General features: G+C 46.0%; 1 protein-coding gene and 1 long non-coding RNA gene across 2 annotated transcripts in view; one reads left to right on the top strand and one right to left on the bottom strand.

The window, feature by feature from the left end:
* The window catches only part of tmem214 (transmembrane protein 214), an 89,727-nt gene that overhangs the window by 57,438 nt on the left and 4,951 nt on the right, over positions 1–27,338 (top strand). The window contains exons 4-9 of the mRNA XM_045218937.1: positions 618–752; positions 1,297–1,379; positions 13,093–13,198; positions 16,982–17,063; positions 21,388–21,489; positions 27,211–27,338. The exon at positions 27,211–27,338 is cut by the window's right edge and continues 14 nt beyond it. Of these exons, the coding sequence (XP_045074872.1) occupies positions 618–752; positions 1,297–1,379; positions 13,093–13,198; positions 16,982–17,063; positions 21,388–21,489; positions 27,211–27,338 (636 nt within the window). The remainder of the gene's footprint in view (positions 1–617; positions 753–1,296; positions 1,380–13,092; positions 13,199–16,981; positions 17,064–21,387; positions 21,490–27,210) is intronic.
* On the bottom strand, positions 5,623–7,641 carry LOC123487943. Its single transcript, XR_006659916.1, has 3 exons — positions 7,406–7,641; positions 6,720–6,722; positions 5,623–5,682 (listed from the first exon to the last, which is right to left on the bottom strand). It is a non-coding gene; the product is annotated as an uncharacterized LOC123487943 (long non-coding RNA).

Here is a 27,338-nt window from a genome sequence, read left to right as displayed (position 1 = left end):
TATGTGACCAATAACATCTGCTAACCATGTCTATGTGACCAATAACATCTGCTAACCATGTCTATGTGACCAATAACATCTGCTAACCATGTCTATGTGACCAATAACATCTGCTAACCATGTCTATGTGACCAATACATTTGATTATATATAACCATGTTATTACCCGGTACCCCGTCTATATAACCATGTTATTACCCGGTACCCCGTCTATATAACCATGTTATTACCTGGTACCCCGTCTATATAACCATGTTATTACCTGGTACCCCGTCTATATAACCATGTTATTACCTGGTATCCCGTCTATATAGCCACGTTATTACCGGGTACCCCGTCTATATAACCATGTTATTACCTGGTACCCCGTCTATATAACCATGTTATTACCTGGTACCCCATCTATATAACCATGTTATTACCAGGTACCCCGTCTATATAACCATGTTATTACCTGGTACCCCGTCTATATAACCTGGGGAATAAATACACTGTTATTTCTTTTTTCCTCTCCGTTTATGGGCCTGTAAGTAATACAACTCAACTTCTAACTTGTGGACAGTCCCGTTCTAACCATTTAGTACCATTCTAACCCTTCTCACTCCTCTTTGTCCTAGATTACCCATACTGCCTTGCGGGGAAGGAGCTGAGGGGCGTGGTCAAGGCTTTGATTGGTCGCTGCAGCGAGAGTCTACAGGACTTCTATGACCACTGTGTTTACACCATGCTGAGAGAACTGGACAAACAGACCGGTACACACACCACACACCTTACGTACAAAACCTGGATCCTGCATACTTCCATTAAGTTTATTATTGCTAGACACTATTTTTGCTACGCAACTCCACAGATCACCATTTTGCGTAGCTATATTTAGTTATTGCGTAGCTATTTGTAGTTATTGCGTAGCTATTTGTAGTTATTGCGTAGTTATTGCGTAGCTATTTGTAGTTATTGCGTAGCTATTTGTAGTTATTGCGTAGCTATTTGTAGTTATTGCGTAGCTATTTGTAGTTATTGCGTAGCTATTTGTAGTTATTGCGTAGCTATTTGTAGTTATTGCGTAGCTATTTGTAGTTATTGCGTAGCTATTTGTAGTTATTGCGTAGTTATTGCGTAGCTATTTGTAGTTATTGCGTAGTTATTGCGTAGCTATTTGTAGTTATTGCGTAGCTATTTGTAGTTATTGCGTAGCTATTTGTAGTTATTGCGTAGCTATTTGTAGTTATTGCGTAGCTATTTGTAGTTGTAGTGTTGCATACTGTGTAGGGTTAAACTCCTCCCTCCTCCCTGCAGGAGATCCTCTCCATGGTTACCGGGTGTGTATCCAGGCCATCCTACAAGATAAGCCCAGAATAGCTACACAGAACCTGCCTGACGTGAGTCTGTCCGTCCTGTCTGTGACTGTCTGATATTAACAAAATATTACATTTTTATATGATCTGATTAGTCTCGTACTGACCAATCAAATTCTGACTCAAGTTAACATAAATATGGGTTGTATTTACAATGGTGTTTGTTCTTCACTGGTTGCCCTTTTCTTGTGGCAACAGGTCACACGTCTTGCTGCTGTGATGGCACACTGTGGTATTTCACCCAGTAGATATGGGAGTTTATCAAAATTGGGTTTGTTTTCAAATTCTTTGTGGGTCTGTGTTATCTGAGGGAAATATGTGTCTCTAATATGGTCATACATTTGGCAGGAGGTTAGGAAGTGCAGCTCAGTTTCCACCTCATTTTGTGGGCAGTGTGCACATAGCCTGTCTTCTCTTGAGAGCCAGGTCTGCCTACGGCGGCCTTCTCAATAGCAAGGCTATGCTCACTGAGTCTGTACATAGTCAAAGCTTTCCTTAAGTTTGGGTCAGTCACAGTGGTCAGGTATTCTGCCATTGTGTACTTTCTGTTTAGGGCCAAATAGCATTCTAGTTTGCGCAGTTTTTTTGTTAATTATTTTCAATGTCTCAAGTAATTATCTTTTTGTTTTCTCATGATTTGGGTCTAATTGTGTTGCTGTCCTGGGGCTCTGTGGGGTCTGTTTGTGTTTGTGAACAGAGCCCCAGGACCAGCTTGCTTAGGGGACTCTTCTCCAAGTTCATCTTTCTGTAGGTGATGGCTTTGTTATGGAAGGTTTGGGAATCACTTCCTTTTAAGTGGTTATAGAATTTAACGGCTCTTTTCTCAATTCAATTCAGTAGACTTTATTGACATGGCAAGATAAATTACTTAAATATAACAAAAAATGGTGGGACCAACAGCAATAATAATAGTAGTAGTGGAAATGGGATTACCATTAACAGCAACTACAACAACAATATTAATGAGAACAACAATACATTAAAGCAATAGTAGTTGACCAATCTCAACATGACTGAGAAGACATATTACATGGTATGAAAGCCTAAGCTAAATGGGAAATAGTATTTTCACTGGCTGTCCCTCAGGTTGTGACATTAGGACATATGGCTGCCAAAACTCACATTTAGTATTTTCACCTAATACATATATATATATATATGTTTTCTATTCATGTTTTATAGTTTCTAATTCTTTGTACTGAATGATAATTTTGGGAAAGAAAGATTCTCTTAGGTCTGAGTATTTGTTACAGTGTATTAGGAAATGCAGCTCTGTCTCTACCTCTCCCCGGGGGCAGAGTGAGCACAGCCTGTCCTCTCTGGGCAGCCAGGTTTGCCTGTGACGACCGGTCTCTATAGCTAGACTGTGCTCACTGAGTCTGTACCTAGTCAGTGTTTTTCTCAGTTTTCTATCAGTCACAGTGGTCAGATAGTCTGCCACCATGTACTGTCTGTTTAGAGCCAAATAGCATTGAAGTTTACTTTGATTTTTTTGTGGTGTCTTTCCAATAGGTGATATATTTTCTTTTTGCTTTGTGATGATTTGGTTGGGCCAGATTTTCTGAGTGCTGTCCTGAGGCTCTATGAGGTTGGTTTTGGTTAGTGAACTGAGCCTCAGAACCAGCTGGCTGAGGGGACTCTTCTCTTGTTTCATCTCTTGACATAGTAGAGCTGTGTGATGAAATGTTTTGGGGTCACTTGTTTTTAGATGGTTGTAAAATTTGATGGCTCTTTTTTCTATTCGAATAAGGAGGGGGTATTGGCCCAATTCTGCTCTACATGCATTATTTGGAGTTGTTCTTTGCTCTGCATGCAGTATTTTGATTGGATGTTTGTCCCATTTGGCAAACTAATTACAGTGGGAAAAAAAAGTATTTAGTCAGCCACCAATTGTGCAAGTTCTCCCACTTAAAAAGATGAGAGAGGCCTGTAATTTTCATCATAGGTACACGTCAACTATGACAGACAAAATGAGGGAAAAGAAATCCAGAAAATCACATTGTAGGATTTATAATGAATTTATTTGCAAATTATGGTGGAAAATAAGTATTTGGTCAATAACAAAAGTTTCTCAATACTTTGTTATATACCCTTTGTTGGCAATGACACAGGTCAAACGTTTTCTGTAAGTCTTCACAAGGTTTTCACACTGTTGCTGGTATTTTGGCCCATTCCTCCATGCAGATCTCCTCTAGAGCAGTGATGTTTTGGAGCTGTCGCTGGGCAACACGGACTTTCAACTCCCTCCAAAGATTTTCTATGGGGTTGAGATCTGGAGACTGGCTAGGCCACTCCAGGACCTTGAAATGCTTCTTACGAAGCCACTCCTTCGTTGCCCGGGCGGTGTGTTTGGGATCATTGTCATGCTGAAAGACCCAGCCACGTCTTCAATGCCCTTGCTGATGGAAGGAGGTTTTCACTCAAAATCTCACGATACATGGCCCCATTCATTCTTTCCTTTACACGGATCAGTCGTCCTGGTCCCTTTGCAGAAAAACAGCCCCAAAGCATGATGTTTCCACCCCCATGCTTCACAGTAGGTATGGTGTTCTTTGAATGCAACTCAGCATTCTTTGTCCTCCAAACACGACGAGTTGAGTTTTGACCAAAAAGTTCTATTTTGGTTTCATCTGACCATATGACATTCTCCCAATCCTCTTCTGGATCATCCAAATGCACTCTAGCAAACTTCAGACGGGCCTGGACATGTACTGGCTTAAGCAGGGGGGACACGTCTCGCACTGCAGGATTTGAGTCCCTGGCGGCGTAGTGTGTTACTGATGGTAGGCTTTGTTACTTTGGTCCCAGCTCTCTGCAGGTCATTCACTAGGTCCCCCGTGTGGTTCTGGGATTTTTGCTCACCGTTCTTGTGATCATTTTGACCCCACGGGGTGAGATCTTGCGTGGAGCCCCAGATCGAGGGAGATTATCAGTGGTCTTGTATGTCTTCCATTTCCTAATAATTGCTCCCACAGTTGATTTCTTCAAACCAAGCTGCTTACCTATTGCAGATTCAGTCTTCCCAGCCTGGTGCAGGTCTACAATGTTGTTTCTGGTGTCCTTTGACAGCTCTTTGGTCTTGGCCATAGTGGAGTTTGGAGTGTGACTGTTTGAGGTTGTGGACAGGTGTCTTTTATACTGATAACAAGTTCAAACAGGTGCCATTAATACAGGTAACGAGTGGAGGATAGAGGAGCCTCTTAAAGAAGAAGTTACAGGTCTGTGAGAGCCAGAAATCTTGCTTGTTTGTAGGTGACCAAATACTTATTTTCCACCATAATTTGCAAATAAATTCATTAAAAATCCTACAATGGGATTTTCTGGATTTTTTTTTCTCAATTTGTCTGTCATAGTTGACGTGTACCTATGATGAAAATTACAGGCCTCTCTCATCTTTTTAAGTGGGAGAACTTGCACAATTGGTGGCTGACTAAATACAGTATTAGAGAGCGGACCCCATACTTCGCTGCCATATAAAGCAATTGGTTCTATAACTGATTGGAACAGTTTGAGCCAGATTCTAATTAGAATTTTGATTTTAATGTTCCTTTTAATGGCATAGAATGCTCTTCTTGCTTTGTCTCTCAGCTCATTCACAGCCATGTGAAAGATACCCGTGTTGCTGATATTTGGTCCTAGATACGTGTCGTTTTTGGTGGGTTCTAATAAAACTGTGTCCAAATATAATGTATATTTGTCATCCTGATTTCCGGACCTCTTTTGGAATATCATTATATTCATGTTTCTTTAGATTAACGGTCAGGGCCCAGGTCTGACAGAACCTGTGCAGACGATCTAGATCAGGGGTCCCCAAACTTTTTCCTGTGAGGGCCACATAACTTTTCCCTTCTCTGATGGGGGGCCGGTGTCAGTTTGTAACAGAAAAAGTGTGACGATCGTAGGGGAGCTTAAAAAATTTATTGTTTTCCAGAAAGCCACACATAACCAAATAACCCTTTCCAGGTTCTTTACAGAAAAAAGTCAGGAAACAAATAATAACACTATTAATGAAATAAATAATAACTAAATAACCCTCTCTGAGTTCTTCACAGAAAAAACAGGAAATAAATAACACTATTTATGAAATAAATAATAACTAAATAACTCTCTCTGGGTTCTTCATAGAAAAAAAAGCCATGGAACATTAACTTTCTGTTGTGCCATGCACAATCTTAACAGATAAAAGTTCAGCTCAGTTGTCAGAGCAGAATCTCTCTGACACATATGAGCAGTCTCTTAAAGTTCTTGTGTTCCTTGCTTATAATCCTTTGTAGGTTCCAGTAGGCTTGTAGACACCGCTGTTTGCAGCTCTCTCTCATCAACTTCCCTGTGAAAACCACAAAGGAAGCAGGTTGAGAAACTGAACTAAGTGATACAGCACCTACACAGCACAATACATTTCACTACCAGTATGGTTGTAAAGATGGATTTTATCCCAGTAGATTTTATTATGATTATATTTGTTTATGCTCAGAATGACTCATTCAAGTCAGAAAAGTGAGCTTACCTATGTACAGTGGGGAAAAAAAGTATTTAGTCGGCCACCAATTGTGCAAGTTCTCCCACTTAAAAAGATGAGAGAGGCCTGTAATTTTCATCATAGGTACACGTCAACTATGACAGACAAATTGAGAAAAAAAAATCCAGAAAATCCCATTGTAGGATTTTTAATGAATTTATTTGCAAATTATGGTGGAAAATAAGTATTTGGTCACCTACAAACAAGTAAGATTTCTGGCTCTCACAGACCTGTAACTTCTTCTTTAAGAGGCTCCTCTGTCCTCCACTCGTTACCTGTATTAATGGCACCTGTTTGAACTTGTTATCAGTATAAAAGACACCTGTCCACAACCTCAAACAGTCACACTCCAAACTCCACTATGGCCAAGACCAAAGAGCTGTCAAAGGACACCAGAAACAAAATTGTAGACCTGCACCAGGCTGGGAAGACTGCATCTGCAATAGGTAAGCAGCTTGGTTTGAAGAAATCAACTGTGGGAGCAATTATTAGGAAATGGAAGACATACAAGACCACTGATAATCTCCCTCGATCTGGGGCTCCACGCAAGAACCACACGGGGGGACCTAGTGAATGACCTGCAGAGAGCTGGGACCAAAGTAACAAAGCATACCATCAGTAACACACTACGCCGCCAGGGACTCAAATCCTGCAGTGCAAGACGTGTCCCCCTGCTTAAGCCAGTACATGTCCAGGCCCGTCTGAAGTGCATTTGGATGATCCAGAAGAGGATTGGGAGAATGTCATACGGTCAGATGAAACCAAAATAGAACTTTTTGGTAAAAACTCAACTCGTCATGTTTGGAGGACAAAGAATGCTGAGTTGCATCCAAAGAACACCATACCTACTGTGAAGCATGGGGGTGGAAACATCATGCTTTGGGGCTGTTTTTCTGCAAAGGGACCAGGACGACTAATCTGTGTAAAGGAAAGAATGAATGGGGCCATGTATCGTGAGATTTTGAGTGAAATCCTCCTTCCATCAGCAAGGGCATTGAAGATGAAACGTGGCTGGGTCTTTCAGCATGACAATGATCCCAAACACACCGCCCGGGCAACGAAGGAGTGGCTTCGTAAGAAGCATTTCAAGGTCCTGGAGTGGCCTAGCCAGTCTCCAGATCTCAACCCCATAGAAAATCTTTGGAGAGAGTTGAAAGTCTGTGTTGCCCAGCGACAGCCCCAAAACATCACTGCTCTAGAGGAGATCTGCATGGAGGAATGGGCCAAAATACCAGCAACAGTGTGTGAAAACCTTGTGAAGACTTACAGAAAACGTTTGACCTGTGTCATTGCCAACAAAGGGTATATAACAAAGTATTGAGAAACTTTTGTTATTGACCAAATACTTATTTTCCACCATCATATGCCAATAAATTCATAAAAATCCTACAATGTGATTTTCTGGATTTTTTTTCTCATTTTGTCTGTCATAGTTGACGTGTACCTATGATGAAAATTACAGGCCTCTCTCATCTTTTTAAGTGGGAGAACTTGCACAATTGGTGGCTGACTAAATACTTTTTTTCCCCACTGTATGTTCATCAGTGTGAACTGTGGGCCTGCATCTGGCTGGTGAGAAGTTGAATATCAGGTTCCATTCTAGTTACAGCCAGTCTCAAGCACTGATGCAAATGTTCATCTGTCAATCTTGATCTCATCTGAGTTTTCAGCAGTTTCATGCGAGAAAAGGTTTTCTCGCAGATATACGTGCTGCCAAAAACTGTGGACATTTTCATTGCGTGTTTTTTGATGTTTGGATATGTGTCGTTTGGGGAGGGCGGCATAGAAGTCAATGAGACTGTTGGGCTTGAATGCGTCTTTCAGAACATCACAGTTCTGTAACTCAGCCAACTCAAACTGATATGAAGGCTGGGCTTCATCAATGTCGGCAACAAAGGGGTTCTGAAAAAGACGGATTTCTTTTGCATGAACATGTAGTTCACTGAATCGCACACCGAACTCCGCCTTCAGCATTTCCAGTGCTTCCACGCACTTTTCAGCTGGGAACGGGACCGCTGGGTTCTCTGTCGACAGGTTTTGGGTAGCAGGAAGATGGACGAAGTTGCGCTTTTTCACTTGTTCCAAAAGCAGCGCTAATTTCACCTCAAATGCTTTTATGTGTGAATACATGTCGCAAATGAGTTTCCCCTCGCCTTGTAGCTGCAAGTTAAGGCTGTTAAGTATTTCTGTCACGTCTGTTAAAAATGCGAGGTGCCATTTCCATTCTGGGTCGATCAGCTCTGGGACCGTTTTTGTCTTTTAAAATGAAGAAATGCGTTAATTTCGGGTAGCAGCTCGTAAAACGCCTCAAAACTCTGCCCCGGCTCAGCCATCGGACCTCTGTGTAGTACAGCACATCTCCGTGCGTAGACTCCAGTTCAGACAGGAATTCTTGGAACTGCCTGTGTTTAAGTCCCTTTGCTCTGATGAAGTTTGTGCACGACACCACAACCTTCATTACAGAATCCCACGTCAACACTTTTGCAGCACAGTGCTTGCTGGTGAATTAGGCAGTGGACTCGTAGCGGGGCGGTGAGACCCCTTTTTTCCAACTCCCGGTTCATGCGTCCTATTAGACCGCGAAGTTTCGCCCACCATGCTAGGAGCCCCGTCAGTCGTGATGCTAGCTAGCTTTGACCAGTCCAGGTCCAACTTCTCCATGGTTTGGCACACTTTGTCAAAAATATCCTCTCCGTTGTAGTCCCTTTGAGACTTTGGAGGGCTGCCAGCTCCTCGCATATCTCAAAGTTTGCGCTAACTCCACGAATAAAAATGAGCAGTTGCGCTGTGTCTTGCACGTCCGTGCTCTCATCCAGTGCTAATGAAAAAAGTCAAATTCTTTTCGTCTTCTGCTGCAGCTGGGCATATACATTACTCCCGATTTCTTCAACGCCGTCTGGTGATTGTACTCGCCGACAGACTTACGGCATTAAATGCATCTTTCTTCTCGGGACACACCTCCTCCGCGACAGCATCCATACATTTCTTAACAAACTCTCCGTCAGTGAAAGGCTTACCGCTGCTTGCTATCAGTTTAGCAACCCGAAAGCTGGCCCGAACGGATGCCTGGTTCAGCTGAGCTTGGCGTACAAATGTATTCTGCTGAGATAGTAGTCCACTTTTTAGCTTTGAGAGTTTGTCTGCTCGTATTTGGCCTTGCAAGCTATCGTACTTGTCTTTGTGACGGGATTCATAGTGTCGGGAAGATTGTATTCTTTGAATACCGCCACCGTCTCTTGACAGATGAGACAAACAGCCTTTTCTTTGCATTGAACAAAAAAATAATCGTTTGTCCACTGCGGGTTAAATACCCTGCATTCTGAATCAATTTTTCTCTTACCTAACCTTTTCGCCATTATTCCGTTCTCTCTTTGACAGGGCCGGGCCTAGGATTTTTTTTTCTGAGGCCAAATAGGAAAAAAATCCGATAGCGTCTCTGGGATTGTTCAGAGGGCCGGGCCAAATGTGCTGACGGGCCGTATCCGGCCCGCGGGCCGTAGTTTGGTGACCACTGATCTAGATGCTGCTGTAACCCCTCCTTAGTGGGAGACAGTAGCACCAGGTCATCTGCGTACAGCAGACACTTGATTTCAGTGTTGTGTAGGGTGAGACCACGTGCTGCCGATTCTTCTAATGTTTTTGCTCATTCATTAATGTAGATGTTAAATAGTGTTGGACTTATTGGGCAGCCCTGTTTCACTCCACGTCCCTGAGAGAAGAAGTCTGTTTGTTTGTTTGTTTTGCCGATTGTAACCACACATTTGTTTTTAGTGTACATTGATTTAAAAACATCATGTTTCCCTCCAATACCACTTTCTATTAGTTTATATAAAATACCTTCGTGCCAAATTGAATCAAATGCTATCTTGAAGTCTACAAAACACGAGTAGATTTTGCCTTTGTTTTGGTTTACTTGTTTGTCAATTAGAGTGGAGGGTATAAATGTGGTCTGATTTGTTAAAAATCCAATTTGGCTTCTGCTTAGGACGTTGTGTTCATCAAGGAAATGACGTAGTCTGCTGTTTATGATACTGCAGAGAATTTACCCCAAGTTGCTGTTAACACACATTCCTCTAATTATTTGGGTCAAATTTGTCTCCATTTTTATAGATTGGTGTGATCAATCCTTGGTTCCAAATATTGGGGGAAATACCTGCAGTGAGGATAATGTTGAAGAGTTTGAGTAAAACCAATCTGTATATTTGATCATTTCATTTAAAATACCATCAGCACCACAGGCCTTTTTGGGTTGGAGAGTGCATTGTTCTTCCAATAATTATTGTTCTGTAATTGGGGTATCCACAGGATTCTGATAGTCTTTGACTGCTGATTCAAGGATTTATAATTTTTCTTGTATATCTTGTTGTTCTGGGCTCTTTGTTATATTGCTGTAGAGGTTTGCAAAGTGTCCACATATCCCCATTTTGGATAGCCAATTCCTCATGATGTGGTTTGTTTAATTCATTCAAATTCTCCCAGAAGTGGTTTGATTCTATGGATTCATCAATTCCATCCAGCTGATTTAAAATGAAATCAAATGTTATTTTGTCACATGTGCCAAATACAACAGGTGTTACAGTGAAATGCTGACTGACAAGCCCTTAACCAACAATGCAGTTTTAAGAAAAAGTGTTAAGTAAAAAATAGATCAATAAAAATAAGAAATAATTAAAGAGCAGCAGTAAAATAACAGTAGCGAGGCTATATAGAGGGGGTACCGGTACAGAGTCAATGTGTGGGGGCACCGGCTAGTTGAGGTAATATGTACATGTGGGTAGCATTAAAGTGACTATGCATAGATAATAAACAGGTAGTAGTAGTAGTTTTTGTTTTTTTTGTACAAAAGAGGGAGAATGCAAATACTCCAGGTAGCCATTTCATTTGCGTACACACTACCCTCTGTAGTGCCTTGCGGTCGGAGGCCAAGCAGTTGCCATACCAGGTGGTGATGCAACCAGTCAGGATGCTCTCGATGGTGCAGCTGTATAACTTTTTTACCATCTGAGGACCCATGCCAAATCTTTTCAGTCTCCTGAGGGGGAATAGGCTTTGTCATTCCCTCTTCACGACTGCCTTGGTGTGTCTGGACCATGATAGTTTGTTGGTCATGTGGATACCAAGGAACTTGAAGCTCTCAACCTGCTCCACTACAGCCCTGTCGATGAGAATGGGGGCGTGTTCGGCCCTCCTTTTCCTGTAGTCCACAATCATCTCCTTTGTCTTGATCATGTTGAGGGAGAGGTTGTTATCTTGGCACCACACAGCCAGGTCTCTGACCTCCTCCCTATAGGCTGTCTCATCATTGTCGGTGATCAGGCCTACCACTGTTGTGTCGTCGGCAAACTTAATGATGGTGTTGAAGTCGTGCCTGGCCATGCAGTCATGGGTGAACAGGGAGTACAGGAAGGGACTGAGCACGCACCCTGAGGGGCCTCCGTGTTGAGGATCAGCGTGGCAGATGTGTTGTTACCTACCCTTACCACCTGGGGGCGGCCCATCAGGAAGTACAGGATCCAGTTGCAGAGGGAGGTGTTTAGTCCCAGGGTCCTTAGCTTATTGCTGTTCCTTTTTTGTTCTTATGGTGTGTTTGTATTGCTTCAGTGTTTCCCAATATTGAAGGCGTGTATTTTTGTTATCTGGGTCTCTGTTTTTGATTAGGTAGATTTTGCAATCATTATCAAACCATTTTTCATTATCTATTATTTTTGTTTGCTCTTATGTTTCTTTAGATTAGCCAAGGAGCCTAATTTATCAAATATAAAGTTTATGTTCCAAACGGACAAATGTACACCTTCATTGCTGTAGGAGAATGTTAAGGCTAAAAAGTATTTTTTGTCTATTAATTGCTTTTTGGTAGATTTCTGTACTGTTTTCACTCCATCTATAGGTCTGTTTAGTACCATGTACTTTATTGGGCCGTGATGCTTCATGGTTGGGTTCTGCTCTTCTCAGATACACTGTGATTTTACTGTGGTCAGAGAGAGGTGTTAGTGGGCTGACTGTGAAGGCTCTGAGAGACTCCGGGTTGAGGTCTGTGATGAAGTAGTCTACAGTACTGCTGCCAAGGGATGAGCTGTAGGTGTACCTACCAAAAGAGTCCCCTCTTAGCCTACCATTGACTATGTACAGACCCAGTGTTCGACGGAGCTATACTCTTGTTTGACTTGTTTCCATAGTTGTTTCTGGGGGGTATGTGGGGAGGGAAAGGTTGTTGCTTCCTGGTAGGTGTTTATCCCCGTGACTGTTAATAATGTTTAGTAGTTCTTCTGTTCTCTCTCTTGCTCCTCCCCTCTCTCTCTTGCTCCTCCCCTATATGTTGCTCCTCCCCTCTGTTGCTCCTCCCCTCTGTTGCTCCTCCCCTCTGTTGCTCCTCCCCTATGTTGCTCCTCCCCTCTATGTTGCTCCTCCCCTCTATGTTGCTCCTCCCCTCTGTTGCTCTTCCCTCTATGTTGCTCCTCCCCTCTGTTGCTCCTCCCCTCTATGTTGCTCCTCCCCTCTATGTTGCTCCTCCCCTCTATGTTGCTCCTCCCCTCTGTTGCTCCTCCCCTCTGTTGCTCCTCCCCTCTATGTTGCTCTTCCCCTCTGTTGCTCCTCCCCTCTATGTTGCTCCTCCCCTCTGTTGCTCCTCCCCTCTGTTGCTCCTCCCCTCTATGTTGCTCCTCCCCTCTATGTTGCTCCTCCCCTCTATGTTGCTCCTCCCCTCTATGTTGCTCCTCCCCTCTATGTTGCTCCTCCGCTCTGTTGCTCCTCCCCTCTGTTGCTCCTCCCCTCTGTTGCTCCTCCCCTCTATGTTGCTCTTCCCCTCTGTTGCTCCTCCCCTCTATGTTGCTCCTCCCCTCTATGTTGCTCCTCCCCTCTATGTTGCTCCTCCCCTCTATGTTGCTCCTCCCCTCTATGTTGCTCTTCCCCTCTGTTGCTCCTCCCCTCTATGTTGCTCCTCCCCCATCTCTCTTGCTCCTCCCCCATCTCTCTTGCTCCTCCCCATCTCCCCCATCTCTCTCCCCATCTCTCTCTCTCGCTCTCCCCATCTCTCTCTCTCGCTCTCCCCATCTCTCGCTCTCCCCATCTCTCTCTCTCGCTCTCTCCCATCTCTCCCCCCGCGCGCTCTCTCTCCCCCCCACACTCTAAACAGCAAAATGCACATGGATGATGGTGTCAGTAATATACAATGTGTCTCTCGCTCTCGCTCTCGCTCTCGCTCTCTCTCTCTCTCTCTAGTATCTGGAGTTGTTGCGGTCAGTTCAGAACCGTCCGGTCAAGTGTCTGACCATCATGTGGTCTCTGGGACAGGCTGGTTACTATGACCTCAGCCAGGGGCTACGAGGTACACACACGCACACACACACACACACACCCAGGCCAGGATTCAATCCTAGGTGCCTCATATCAAATCAAATGTTATTTGTCACATGCAGCGAATACAACAGATTCAGACCCCTTGACTTTTTCCAAATTTTGTTACGTTACAGTCTTATTCTAAAATGGATTTAAAAAATAATAATCCTCATCAATCTACACACAATACTCCATAATTAGATTTTGTTGCTAATTTATTAATATCACATTTATTCAGACCCTTTACTCAGTACTTTGTTGAAGCACCTTTGGCAGCGATTACAACCTCCAGTCTTCTTGGGTATGACACTACAAGCTTGGCACACCTGTATTTGGGGAGTTTCTCCCATTCTTCTCTGCAGATCCTCTCAAGCTCTGTCAGGTTGGATGGGGAGCGTCCCTGCACAGCTGTTTTCAGGTTTCTCCAGAGATGTTCGATCGGGCTCAAGTCCGGGCTCTGGCTGGGCTACTCAAGGACATTCAGAGGCTTGTCCCGAAGCCACTCGTGCGTTGTCTTGGCTATGTGCTTAAGATCGTTGTCCTGTTGGAAGGTGAACCTTCGCCCCAGTCTGAGGTCTTGAGTTCTCTGAAGCAGGTTTTCATCAAGGATCTCTTTGTACTTTGCTGCCGCTGAAAATCATCCCCACAGCATGATGCTGCCACCACCATGCTTCACCGTAGGGATGGTGCCAGGTTTCCTCCAGACGTGACTCTTGGCATTCAGGAAAAAGCGTTCAATCTTGGTTTCATCAGACCAGAGAATCTTATTTCTCATGGTCTGAGAGTCTTTAGGTGCCTTTTGGCAAACTCCAAGCGGGCTGTAATGTGCCTTTTACTGAGGAGTGGCTTCCGTCTGGCCACTACCATAAAGGCCTGATTTGGAGGAGTGCTGCAGAGATGGCTGTCCTTCTGGAAGGTTCTCCCATCTCCACAGAGGAACTCTGGAGCTCTGTCAGTCACCTCCCTGACCAAGGTCCTTCTCCCCCGATTGCTCAGTTTGGCCGGGCAGCCAGCTCTAGGAAGAGTCTTGGTGGTTCTAATCTTCTTCCATTTAAGAATGATGGAGGCTACCATGTTCTTGGGGACCTTCAATGCTTGGTACCCTTCCCCAAGTCTGTGTCTTGACACAATCCTGTCTCAGAGCCCTACGGACTATTCCTTTTGACCTCAGGGCTTGGTTTTTGCTCTGACATGCACTGTCAACAGTGGGACCTTATATAGACAGGTGTGTGCCTTTTTCAAATCATGTCCAATCAATTGAATTTACCACAGGTGGACTCCAATCAAGTTGTAGAAACATCTCAAGAATAGTCAATGGAAACAGGATTCATCTGAGCTCAATTTCGAGTCTCATAGCAAAGGGTCTGAATACTTATGTAAATAAGGTATTTTTGTTAGTTTTTTATAAATTTGCAAACATTTCTTAACCTGTTTTCGGTTTGTCATAATGGGGTATTTTGTGTAGATTGAGGGAAAACATTTATTTAATAAATTTTAGAATAAGGCTGTAACCTAACAAAATGTGGAAAAAGTCTAGGGGTCTGACTACTTTCCGAATGCACTGTACTTACCGTCATTGTAGGGACGACGTCGGCGATGCACTTATTAATAAAGCTGGTTACTGATGTGGTAAACTCATCAATGCCATCAGATGAATCCCGGAACATATTCCAGTCTGTGCTAGAGAAACAGTCCTGTAGCTTAGCATCTGCTTCATCAGACCACTTTCATATTGAGCACATCACTGGTACTTCCTGCTTTAGTTTTTGCTTATAAGCAGGAATCAGGAGGATAGAGTTATGGTCAGATTTGCCAAATGGAGGGTGAGGGAGAGCTTTGTATGCGTCTCTGTGTGTGGAGTAAAGGTGGTCTAGAGTTTTCTTTCTTCTTCTGGTTGCACTTCTGGTTTCCCTGCATTAAAGTCCCCGGCCACTAGGAGCGCTGCTTCTGGATTAGCATTTAGTTGTTCGCTTATGGCCTTATACAGCTCGTTGAGCGCGGTCTTACTGTCAGTATCGGTTTGTGGTGGTAAATAGACAGCTGGGAATAATATAGATGAGAACTCTCTTGGTAAATAGTGGGTCTACAGGTTATCATGAGATACTCTACCTCAGGCGAGCAATACCTCGAGACTTCCTTAATATTAGACATCGCGCACCAGCTGTTATTGACAAATAGCCACACACCCCCACCTCTCATCTTACCGGAGGTAGCTGTTCTGTCTTGCTGATGCACGGAAAAACCAGCCAACTATATATTATCCATGTGTCGTTGTTCAGCCATGACTCGTCGAAACATAAGATATTACTGTTTTTAATGTCCCGTTGATAGGATAGTCTCGAATGGAGCTCATCCAGTTTATTCTCCATTGATTGCACATTGGCCAATACGACGGATGGTAAAGGTGAATTTTTCCTCTCGCCCGACGAGTTCTCAACAAGCACCTGGATCTGCACCCCCTGTATCGGCTTCTCCTCTTCATGCGAATGACGGGGATTTGGGCCTGGTCCAGGGGGAGCCGTAAATCCTTTGCGTCCGACTTGTTAAAGAAAAAATCTTTGTCCAGTTTGACATGAGTAATCGCTGTTCTGATATTCAGAAGCTGTTTTCGGTCATAAGAGATGGTAGCAGCAACTTTATGTACAAAATAAGTTACAAACAATGCGAAAAAACAAACAAAATAGCACAGTTGGTTAGGAGCCCGTAAAACAGCAGCCATCCCCTTCGGTGCCATTATCTCACAAACACGATGGTGGTCTCCGTTTTGCTCAACATCCCCCACAAGCGTCACAGGACTCGTCTGAAGTCTGTATCGCTGGTGTCTGAACGGTTTGGCCTACAAACTAATATTATATTATTATTATTATTATTATTATTATTATTATTATTATTATTAGGACCACTGTTTTGCTCTAGGACGCCCACAAGCCTCACAAGACTTGTCTGAAGGTAGCCCGGTACCTTCAAAATATGAATGGAAGTATACACTGAGTGTACAAAACATTAAGAACACCTTCCTAATATTGTGTTGTCCTCAGAACAGCCTCAATTCGTATGGGCATGGACTCTTCAAGGTGTCGAAAGCGTTCCACAGGGATGCTGGCCCATGTTGACTCCAACGCTTCCCACAGTTGTCAAGTTGTCTGGATGTCCTTTGGGTGATGGACCGTTCTTGATACACACGGGAAACTGTTGAGCGTGAAAAACCCAGCAGCGTTGCAGTTCTTGACACAAACCGGTGCGCCTGGCACCTACTACCATACCCCATTCAAAGGCACTTCAATCTTTTGTCTTGCCCATTCACCCTCTGAATGACACACATACACAATCCATGTCTCAATTGTCTCAAGGCTTAAAAATCCTTCTTTAACCTGTCTCCTCCCCTTCATCTACACTGATTGAAGTGGATTTAACAGGTGACATCAATAAGGGATCATATCTTTCACCTGGATTCACCTGGTCAGTCTGCCAGGGAAAGAGCAGGTGTTCCTAATGTTTTGTCCACTCCGTGTATATTGATGTAGTTTTGTAGCCCCATTTATTCATTGTGTTAGTATATCGGACAGACACTTTAAAACAAACGTCCTTTTGATCTATTTTGTGACTTCTATGGGCTAAGGCCAAATTCAATGATTCATTCATATATATATATATATATATGAATGAATGAATCTTTTTTTTTTTTATATACCTAAAGGGGTCCTAAAATTCCAAATCAAATAGTTAAATTAGACCCCGGTTTAGACTCTTAAGGATTCACTGTTTGTTGCAGTATGGCTGGGTATCATGCTGCCAGTCCTGGGGGTGAAAGCCCTGTCCTCCTACGCCATCGCATACCTGGAGAGACTGCTGCTGTAAGTACCTGACCCTAACCTTTGCCCTTTAACCCCTACCTGGAGAGACTGCTGCTGTAAGTACCTGACCCTAACCTTTGCCCTTTAACCCCTACCTGGAGAGACTGCTGCTGTAAGTACCTGACCCTAACCTTTGCCCTTTAACCCCTACCTGGAGAGACTGCTGCTGTAAGTACCTGACCCTAACCTTTGCCCTTTAACCCCCTACCTGGAGAGACTGCTGCTGTAAGTACCTGACCCTAACCTTTGCCCTTTAACCCGTACCTGGAGAGACTGCTGCTGTAAGTACCTGACCCTAACCTTTGCCCTTTAACCCCTACCTGGAGAGACTGCTGCTGTAAGTACCTGACCCTAACCTTTGCCCTTTAACCCCTACCTGGAGAGACTGCTGCTGTAAGTACCTGACTCTAACCTTTGCCCTTTAACCCCTACCTGGAGAGACTGCTGCTGTAAGTACCTGACCCTAACCTTTGCCCTTTAACCCCTACCTGGAGAGACTGCTGCTGTAAGTACCTGACCCTAACCTTTGCCCTTTAACCCCTACCTGGAGAGACTGCTGCTGTAAGTACCTGACCCTAACCTTTGCCCTTTAACCCCTACCTGGAGAGACTGCTGCTGTAAGTACCTGACCCTAACCTTTGCCCTTTAACCCCTACCTGGAGAGACTGCTGCTGTAGTGTAGACCAGGGCCCCATCCCCTAACCCCTACCTGGAGAGCCTGCTGCTGTAGTGTAGACCAGGGCCCCATCCCCTAACCCCTACCTGGAGAGCCTGCTGCTGTAGTGTAGACCAGGGCCCCATCCCCTAACCCCTACCTGGAGAGCCTGCTGCTGTAGTGTAGACCAGGGCCCCATCCCCTAACCCCAGGGCCCCATCCCCTAACCCCTACCTGGAGAGCCTGCTGCTGTAGTGTAGACCAGGGCCCCATCCCCTAACCCCTACCTGGAGAGCCTGCTGCTGTAGTGTAGACCAGGGCCCCATCCCCTAACCCCTACCTGGAGAGCCTGCTGCTGTAGTGTAGACCAGGGCCCCATCCCCTAACCCCTACCTGGAGAGCCTGCTGCTGTAGTGTAGACCAGGGCCCCATCCCCTAACCCCTACCTGGAGAGCCTGCTGCTGTAGTGTAGACTAGGGCCCCATCCCCTAACCCCCTACCTGGAGAGCCTGCTGCTGTAGTGTAGACCAGGGCCCCATCCCCTAACCCCTACCTGGAGAGCCTGCTGCTGTAGTGTAGACCAGGGCCCCATCCCCTAACCCCCTACCTGGAGAGCCTGCTGCTGTAGTGTAGACCAGGGCCCCATCCCCTAACCCCTACCTGGAGAGCCTGCTGCTGTAGTGTAGACCAGGGCCCCATCCCCTAACCCCCTACCTGGAGAGCCTGCTGCTGTAGTGTAGACTAGGGCCCCATCCCCTAACCCCTACCTGGAGAGCCTGCTGCTGTAGTGTAGACCAGGGCCCCATCCCCTAACCCCCTACCTGGAGAGCCTGCTGCTGTAGTGTAGACCAGGGCCCCATCCCCTAACCCCTACCTGGAGAGCCTGCTGCTGTAGTGTAGACCAGGGCCCCATCCCTAACCCCTACCTGGAGAGCCTGCTGCTGTAGTGTAGACCAGGGCCCCATCCCCTAACCCCTACCTGGAGAGCCTGCTGCTGTAGTGTAGACCAGGGCCCCATCCCCTAACCCCTACCTGGAGAGCCTGCTGCTGTAGTGTAGACCAGGGCCCCATCCCCTAACCCCTACCTGGAGAGCCTGCTGCTGTAGTGTAGACCAGGGCCCCATCCCCTAACCCCCTACCTGGAGAGCCTGCTGCTGTAGTGTAGACCAGGGCCCCATCCCTAACCCCCTACCTGAGAGCCTGCTGCTGTAGTGTAGACTAGGGCCCCATCCCCTAACCCCTACCTGGAGAGCCTGCTGCTGTAGTGTAGACCAGGGCCCCATCCCCTAACCCCTACCTGGAGAGACCAGGGCCCCATACCCTAACCCCTACCTGGAGAGACTGCTGCTGTAGTGTAGACCAGGGCCCCATCCCCTAACCCCTACCTGGAGAGACCAGGGCCCCATCCCCTAACCCCTACCTGGAGAGACCAGGGCCCCATCCCCTAACCCCTACCTGGAGAGACCAGGGCCCCATCCCCTAACCCCTACCTGGAGAGACCAGGGCCCCATCCCCTAACCCCTACCTGGAGAGACCAGGGCCCCATCCTCTAACCCCTACCTGGAGAGACCAGGGCCCCATCCCCTAACCCCTACCTGGAGAGACCAGGGCCCCATCCCCTAACCCCTACCTGGAGAGACCAGGGCCCCATCCTCTAACCCCTACCTGGAGAGACCAGGGCCCCATCCCCTAACCCCTACCTGGAGAGACCAGGGCCCCATCCCCTAACCCCTACCTGGAGAGACCAGGGCCCCATCCCCTAACCCCTACCTGGAGAGACCAGGGCCCCATCCCCTAACCCCTACCTGGAGAGACCAGGGCCCCATCCCCAATGGACCCCTAGACCCTACACTGTATGCACGTGTGGAGATCTGAGGATTTGATTGGTATAGGCAATAATGGTTAAACTTCCATCTACCTATCAGAGGGCCAGATGGAGATATTACCATATTGATCCTCTCAGACCTCAACAAATGTTTAGGGGTCATAGGGCATAGGGTTAAGGGGTCCATTTGGGACAGCTGGGGGTGTGGCTGGCTTCAACTTCAATATTACACTGTTGGAGGTCTGGCTGGCTTCAACTTCAATATTACACTGTTGGAGGTCTGGCTGGCTTCAACTTCAATATTACACTGTTGGAGGTCTGGCTGGCTTCAACTTCAATATTACACTGTTGGAGGTCTGGCTGGCTTCAACTTCAATATTACACTGTTGGAGGTCTGGCTGGCTTCAACTTCAATATTACACTGTTGGAGGTCTGGCTGGCTTCAACTTCAATATTACACTGTTGGAGGTCTGGCTGGCTTCAACTTCAATATTACACTGTTGGAGGTCTGGCTGGCTTCAACTTCAATATTACACTGTTGGAGGTCTGGCTGGCTTCAACTTCAATATTACACTGTTGGAGGTCTGGCTGGCTTCAACTTCAATATTACACTGTTGGAGGTCTGGCTGGCTTCAACTTCAATATTACACTGTTGGAGGTCTGGCTGGCTTCAACTTCAATATTACACTGTTGGAGGTCTGGCTGGCTTCAACTTCAATATTACACTGTTGGAGGTCTGGCTGGCTTCAACTTCAATATTACACTGTTGGAGGTCTGGCTGGCTTCAACTTCAATATTACACTGTTGGAGGTCTGGCTGGCTTCAACTTCAATATTACACTGTTGGAGGTCTGGCTGGCTTCAACTTCAATATTACACTGTTGGAGGTCTGGCTGGCTTCAACTTCAATATTACACTGTTGGAGGTCTGGCTGGCTTCAACTTCAATATTACACTGTTGGAGGTCTGGCTGGCTTCAACTCAATATTACACTGTTGGAGGTCTGGCTGGCTTCAACTTCAATATTACACTGTTGGAGGTCTGGCTGGCTTCAACTTCAATATTACACTGTTGGAGGTCTGGCTGGCTTCAACTTCAATATTACACTGTTGGAGGTCTGGCTGGCTTCAACTTCAATATTACACTGTTGGAGGTCTGGCTGGCTTCAACTTCAATATTACACTGTTGGAGGTCTGGCTGGCTTCAACTTCAATATTACACTGTTGGAGGTCTGGCTGGCTTCAACTTCAATATTACACTGTTGGAGGTCTGGCTGGCTTCAACTTCAATATTACACTGTTGGAGGTCTGGCTGGCTTCAACTTCAATATTACACTGTTGGAGGTCTGGCTGGCTTCAACTTCAATATTACACTGTTGGAGGTCTGGCTGGCTTCAACTTCAATATTACACTGTTGGAGGTCTGGCTGGCTTCAACTTCAATATTACACTGTTGGAGGTCTGGCTGGCTTCAACTTCAATATTACACTGTTGGAGGTCTGGCTGGCTTCAACTTCAATATTACACTGTTGGAGGTCTGGCTGGCTTCAACTTCAATATTACACTGTTGGAGGTCTGGCTGGCTTCAACTTCAATATTACACTGTTGGGGGTCTGGCTGGCTTCAACTTCAATATTACACTGTTGGAGGTCTGGCTGGCTTCAACTTCAATATTACACTGTTGGAGGTCTGGCTGGCTTCAACTTCAATATTACACTGTTGGAGGTCTGGCTGGCTTCAACTTCAATATTACACTGTTGGAGGTGTGTTGTACTTTCTGTTTTTGTAATGTGTGTGTGTGTGTGTGTGTGTGTGTGTGTGTGTGTGTGTGTTTCGTTCATTCTCCAGGCTCCATGTTAACCTGACTAAAGGTTTTGGTGTCATGGGACCTAAAGAGTTCTTCCCTCTGCTGGACTTTGCCTACATGCCCAAGAACGCCCTGTCATCCAGGTAACACACACCTACCTGTCATCCAGGTAACACACACACACCTGTCATCCAGGTAACACACACCTACCTGTCATCCAGGTAACACACACACACCTGTCATCCAGGTAACACACACACCTGTCATCCAGGTAACACACACACCTGTCATCCAGTTATCACACACACCTGTCATCCAGGTAACACACACACACCTGTCATCCAGGTAACACACACACACCTGTCATCCAGGTAACACACACACACCTGTCATCCAGGTAACACACACACCTGTCATCCAGGTAACACACACACCTGTCATCCAGGTAACACACACACCTGTCATCCAGGTAACACACACACCTGTCATCCAGGTAACACACACACACCTGTCATCCAGGTAACACACACACCTGTCATCCAGGTAACACACACACCTGTCATCCAGGTAACACACACACACACCTGTCATCCAGGTAACACACACACCTGTCATCCAGGTAACACACACACCTGTCATCCAGGTAACACATACACCTGTCATCCAGGTAACACACACACCTGTCATCCAGGTAACACACACACACACCTGTCATCCAGGTAACACACACACACACCTGTCATCCAGGTAACACACACACACACCTGTCATCCAGGTAACACACACACACACCTGTCATCCAGGTAACACACACACACACCTGTCATCCAGGTAACACACACACACCTGTCATCCAGGTAACACACACACCTGTCATCCAGGTAACACACACACCTGGTAACACACACACCTGTCATCCAGGTAACACACACACACCTGTCATCCAGTTATCACACACACCTGTCATCCAGGTAACACACACACCTGTCATCCAGGTAACACACACACCTGTCATCCAGGTAACACACACACCTGTCATCCAGGTAACACACACCTGTCATCCAGGTAACACACACACACCTGTCATCCAGGTAACACACACACACCTGTCATCCAGGTAACACACACACACCTGTCATCCAGGTAACACACACACACCTGTCATCCAGCTAACACACCTACCTGTCATCCAGGTAACACACCTGTCATCCAGGTAACACACCTACCTGTCATCCAGGTAACACACCTACCTGTCATCCAGGTAACACACACACACCTGTCATCCAGGTAACACACACACCTGTCATCCAGGTAACACACACACCTGTCATCCAGGTAACACACACACACCTGTCATCCAGGTAACACACACACACCTGTCATCCAGGTAACACACACACCTGTCATCCAGGTAACACACACACCTGGTAACACACACACCTGTCATCCAGGTAACACACACACACCTGTCATCCAGTTATCACACACACCTGTCATCCAGGTAACACACACACCTGTCATCCAGGTAACACACACACCTGTCATCCAGGTAACACACACACCTGTCATCCAGGTAACACACACACCTGTCATCCAGGTAACACACACACCTGTCATCCAGGTAACACACACACACCTGTCATCCAGGTAACACACACACACCTGTCATCCAGGTAACACACACACACCTGTCATCCAGGTAACACACCTACCTGTCATCCAGGTAACACACCTGTCATCCAGGTAACACACCTACCTGTCATCCAGGTAACACACCTACCTGTCATCCAGGTAACACACACACACCTGTCATCCAGGTAACACACACACACCTGTCATCCAGGTAACACACACACCTGTCATCCAGGTAACACACACACCTGTCATCCAGGTAACACACACACCTGTCATCCAGGTAACACACACACACCTGTCATCCAGGTAACACACACACACCTGTCATCCAGGTAACACACACACACACCTGTCATCCAGGTAACACACACACACACCTGTCATCCAGGTAACACACACACACCTGTCATCCAGGTAACACACCTACCTGTCATCCAGGTAACACACCTACCTGTCATCCAGGTAACACACCTACCTGTCATCCAGGTAACACACCTACCTGTCATCCAGGTAACACACCTGTCATCCAGGTAACACACCTACCTGTCATCCAGGTAACACACACACCTGTCATCCAGGTAACACACACACCTGTCATCCAGGTAACACACACACCTGTCATCCAGGTAACACACACACCTGTCATCCAGGTAACACACACACCTGTCATCCAGGTAACACACACACACCTGTCATCCAGGTAACACACCTACCTGTCATCCAGGTAACACACCTACCTGTCATCCAGGTAACACACCTACCTGTCATCCAGGTAACACACCTACCTGTCATCCAGGTAACACACCTGTCATCCAGGTAACACACCTACCTGTCATCCAGGTAACACACACACCTGTCATCCAGGTAACACACACACCTGTCATCCAGGTAACACACCTACCTGTCATCCAGGTAACACACCTACCTGTCATCCAGGTAACACACACACACCTGTCATCCAGGTAACACACACACCTGTCATCCAGGTAACACACACACCTGTCATCCAGGTAACACACACACCTGTCATCCAGGTAACACACACACACACCTGTCATCCAGGTAACACACACACACCTGTCATCCAGGTAACACACACACACCTATCATCCAGGTAACACACCTACCTGTCATCCAGGTAACACACACACCTGTCATCCAGGTAACACACACACACACCTGTCATCCAGGTAACACACACACACACCTGTCATCCAGGTAACACACACACACACCTGTCATCCAGGTAACACACACACACACCTGTCATCCAGGTAACACACACACACCTGTCATCCAGGTAACACACACACACCTGTCATCCAGGTAACACACCTACCTGTCATCCAGGTAACACACCTACCTGTCATCCAGGTAACACACACACACACCTGTCATCCAGGTAACACACACACACACCTGTCATCCAGGTAACACACACACACACCTGTCATCCAGGTAACACACACACACACCTGTCATCCAGGTAACACACACACCTGTCATCCAGGTAACACACACACCTGTCATCCAGGTAACACACACACACCTGTCATCCAGGTAACACACACACACCTGTCATCCAGGTAACACACACACCTGTCATCCAGGTAACACACACACCTGTCATCCAGGTAACACACACACCTGTCATCCAGGTAACACACACACCTGTCATCCAGGTAACACACACACCTGTTATCCAGGTAACACACACACACCTGTCATCCAGGTAACACACACACACCTGTCATCCAGGTAACACACCTACCTGTCATCCAGGTAACACACACACCTGTCATCCAGATGTCTGCGCGTGTGTGGTATTTTTTAACTGAGCTGCTACCCTGTATCTGTGGAACTTCATGTTGTACATGAAAGACATTCCAGATGTTACATCTAGTGCATTCCAATGCCGCCGCAAGCACAATCTCTATTTTTTCAGGATTGGAGTTAGGATACATCCAGCTATTTACATGTTGTACACAAAAGACATGATCGACATGTTCCTACAAACTTTGTAACAGTATTACAAACTAAACAGAAGCATGCCATGAAGGCCGTCTAGTGATTTCTTCTTAGATGCTGAGTAACATGCAGCTATTTAGGCATATCAAACACAAGCAACACCGACAGGAAGTCAAAATAGCAATTCAATGGTCTTTTTTTCATCATTGCAAACATTGGCTAGTTATTTTTTCAGCAACTCTCACTATGATATGGCAGCGTAACTATGAGGATTATCATCACCAATAGGAGACAGTCTACAGTACCAGTCAAACGTTTGGACACACCTACTCATTCAAGGGTTTTTCTTTATTTGTACTATTTTCTACATTGTAGAATAATATTGAAGACATCAAAACTATGAAATAACACATATGGAATCATGTAGTAACCAAAAAAGTGTTAAAAAAATATATTTTAGATTTGAGATTCTTCAAATAGCCACCCTTTGGCTACATATTTGACAAAATTGTGAAGAAACAGAACAATCATAAAGTACGAGGAAGAATAAGTGTGAAAAGCTTTTCCTCCGACATGAAGACTTTTTAGTGCTGTTGTTTGAGGTGCTGTTGTTTGAGGTGCTGTTGTTTGAGGTGCTGTTGTTTGAGGTGCTGTCACCATGAACATTTTTTAAAGCAACTTTGATGGAAAGAGGGTAGAAATGGCTAATTTAGTCTACTTGCCAAGCAGAGCTGTTTTATCAAGACACAATTATCATGTGGTTTTTCATTTGGTCCATAGGGCGTTGTAACCACGAAGAGGCCGCGGTGCTCTCGCCTCGCAACGGCGGCTCAGCCAGGACTGATACTTTTGTAACTGAATGAAAGCAGTTTAACAATGTGCTTTAACTGATTGATGTTGGAAAACAGATGGCAAACAGCTAACTTCCTACATTTCAACACAACATTTGCAGTTTTATCTAAAGCTTTATCTGTAGCTGTTCTACACATTTTGTCATGAGGCTGAGAGAATTTTGCAGTTTTAAAGCTGATTTCCTGCAATCCTACACATTTTGCTATCATATGCTATCTGGAGGCCCGGGGCACGTGCCCTGTGTGCCTGTTCGTCAGGCAAAATAAAATGATACAATGAATTTGCTCACGGTGCGGCGGCTCAAATGATATGTAATAACACTCTGAGTGCATCGGACATGAAACAACAGGTGCCTTTTAACATAAACACCACTAGTGCTTTCTAACTGCACCAAAACAGTGGCACGTCTTAATTATTATATCAAAAATAAAATGGACATGACTAGCTCAAAACATTACTAATCATTGAAAATGACCAATTACCCAATGGATCATGATGATTTTCTGGTTTAAAAAAGTGGGGGAGCAGCTGCTCTGTTTGCTCCATTGGAGTGGGGGAGCAGCTGCTCTGTTTGCTCCATTGGAGTGGGGGAGCAGCTGCTCTGTTTGCTCCATTGGAGTGGGGAGCAGCTGCTCTGTTTGCTCCATTGGAGGGGGAGCAGCTGCTCGGTTTGCTACATTGGAGTGGGGGAGCAGCTGCTCTGTTTGCTCCATTGGAGTGGGGGAGCAGCTGCTCGGTTTGTTACATTGGAGTGGGGGAGCAGCTGCTCTGTTTGCTCCATTGGAGTGGGGGAGCAGCTGCTCTGTTTGCTCCATTGGAGTGGGGGAGCAGCTGCTCTGTTTGCTCCATTGGAGTGGGGGAGCAGCTGCTCTGTTTGCTCCATTGGAGTGGGGGAGCAGCTGCTCTGTTTGCTCCATTGGAGTGGGGGAGCAGCTGCTCTGTTTGTTACATTGGAGTGGGGGAGCAGCTGCTCTGTTTGCTCCATTGGAGTGGGGGAGCAGCTGCTCTGTTTGCTCCATTGGAGTGGGGGAGCAGCTGCTCTGTTTGCTCCATTGGAGTGGGGGAGCAGCTGCTCTGTTTGCTCCATTGGAGTGGGGGAGCAGCTGCTCTGTTTGCTCCATTGGAGTGGGGGAGCAGCTGCTCTGTTTGCTCCATTGGAGTGGGGGAGCAGCTGCTCGGTTTGTTACATTGGAGTGGGGGAGGAGCTGCTCTGTTTGCTCCATTGGAGTGGGGGAGCAGCTGCTCTGTTTGTTACATTGGAGTGGGGGAGCAGCTGCTCACCCACACACCTGTCTCCCAGGTAACACCCACACACCTGTCTCCCAGGTAAAGCCATACAAAGTTGATTTACCCCGCTTCATATTTCACTGATTTGTATTAATTTGTTGTGTGTGTGACTGCGTGCATAGCCTCCAGGAGCAGCTGCGTCGTCTGTACCCTCGTCTGAAGGTGTTGGCGTTTGGGGCGAAGCCAGAGACCACCCTCCATACCTACCTGCCCTCCTTCCTGTCCCGAGCCACGCCCCACTGCCCTGATG

Source organism: Coregonus clupeaformis, unplaced genomic scaffold (genome assembly GCF_020615455.1).
Source record: "Coregonus clupeaformis isolate EN_2021a unplaced genomic scaffold, ASM2061545v1 scaf1917, whole genome shotgun sequence".
NCBI lineage: Eukaryota > Metazoa > Chordata > Actinopteri > Salmoniformes > Salmonidae > Coregonus > Coregonus clupeaformis.
The sequence above is the reverse complement of the archived record's forward strand: the minus strand, read 5'-3'. Positions and strand labels throughout refer to the sequence as shown.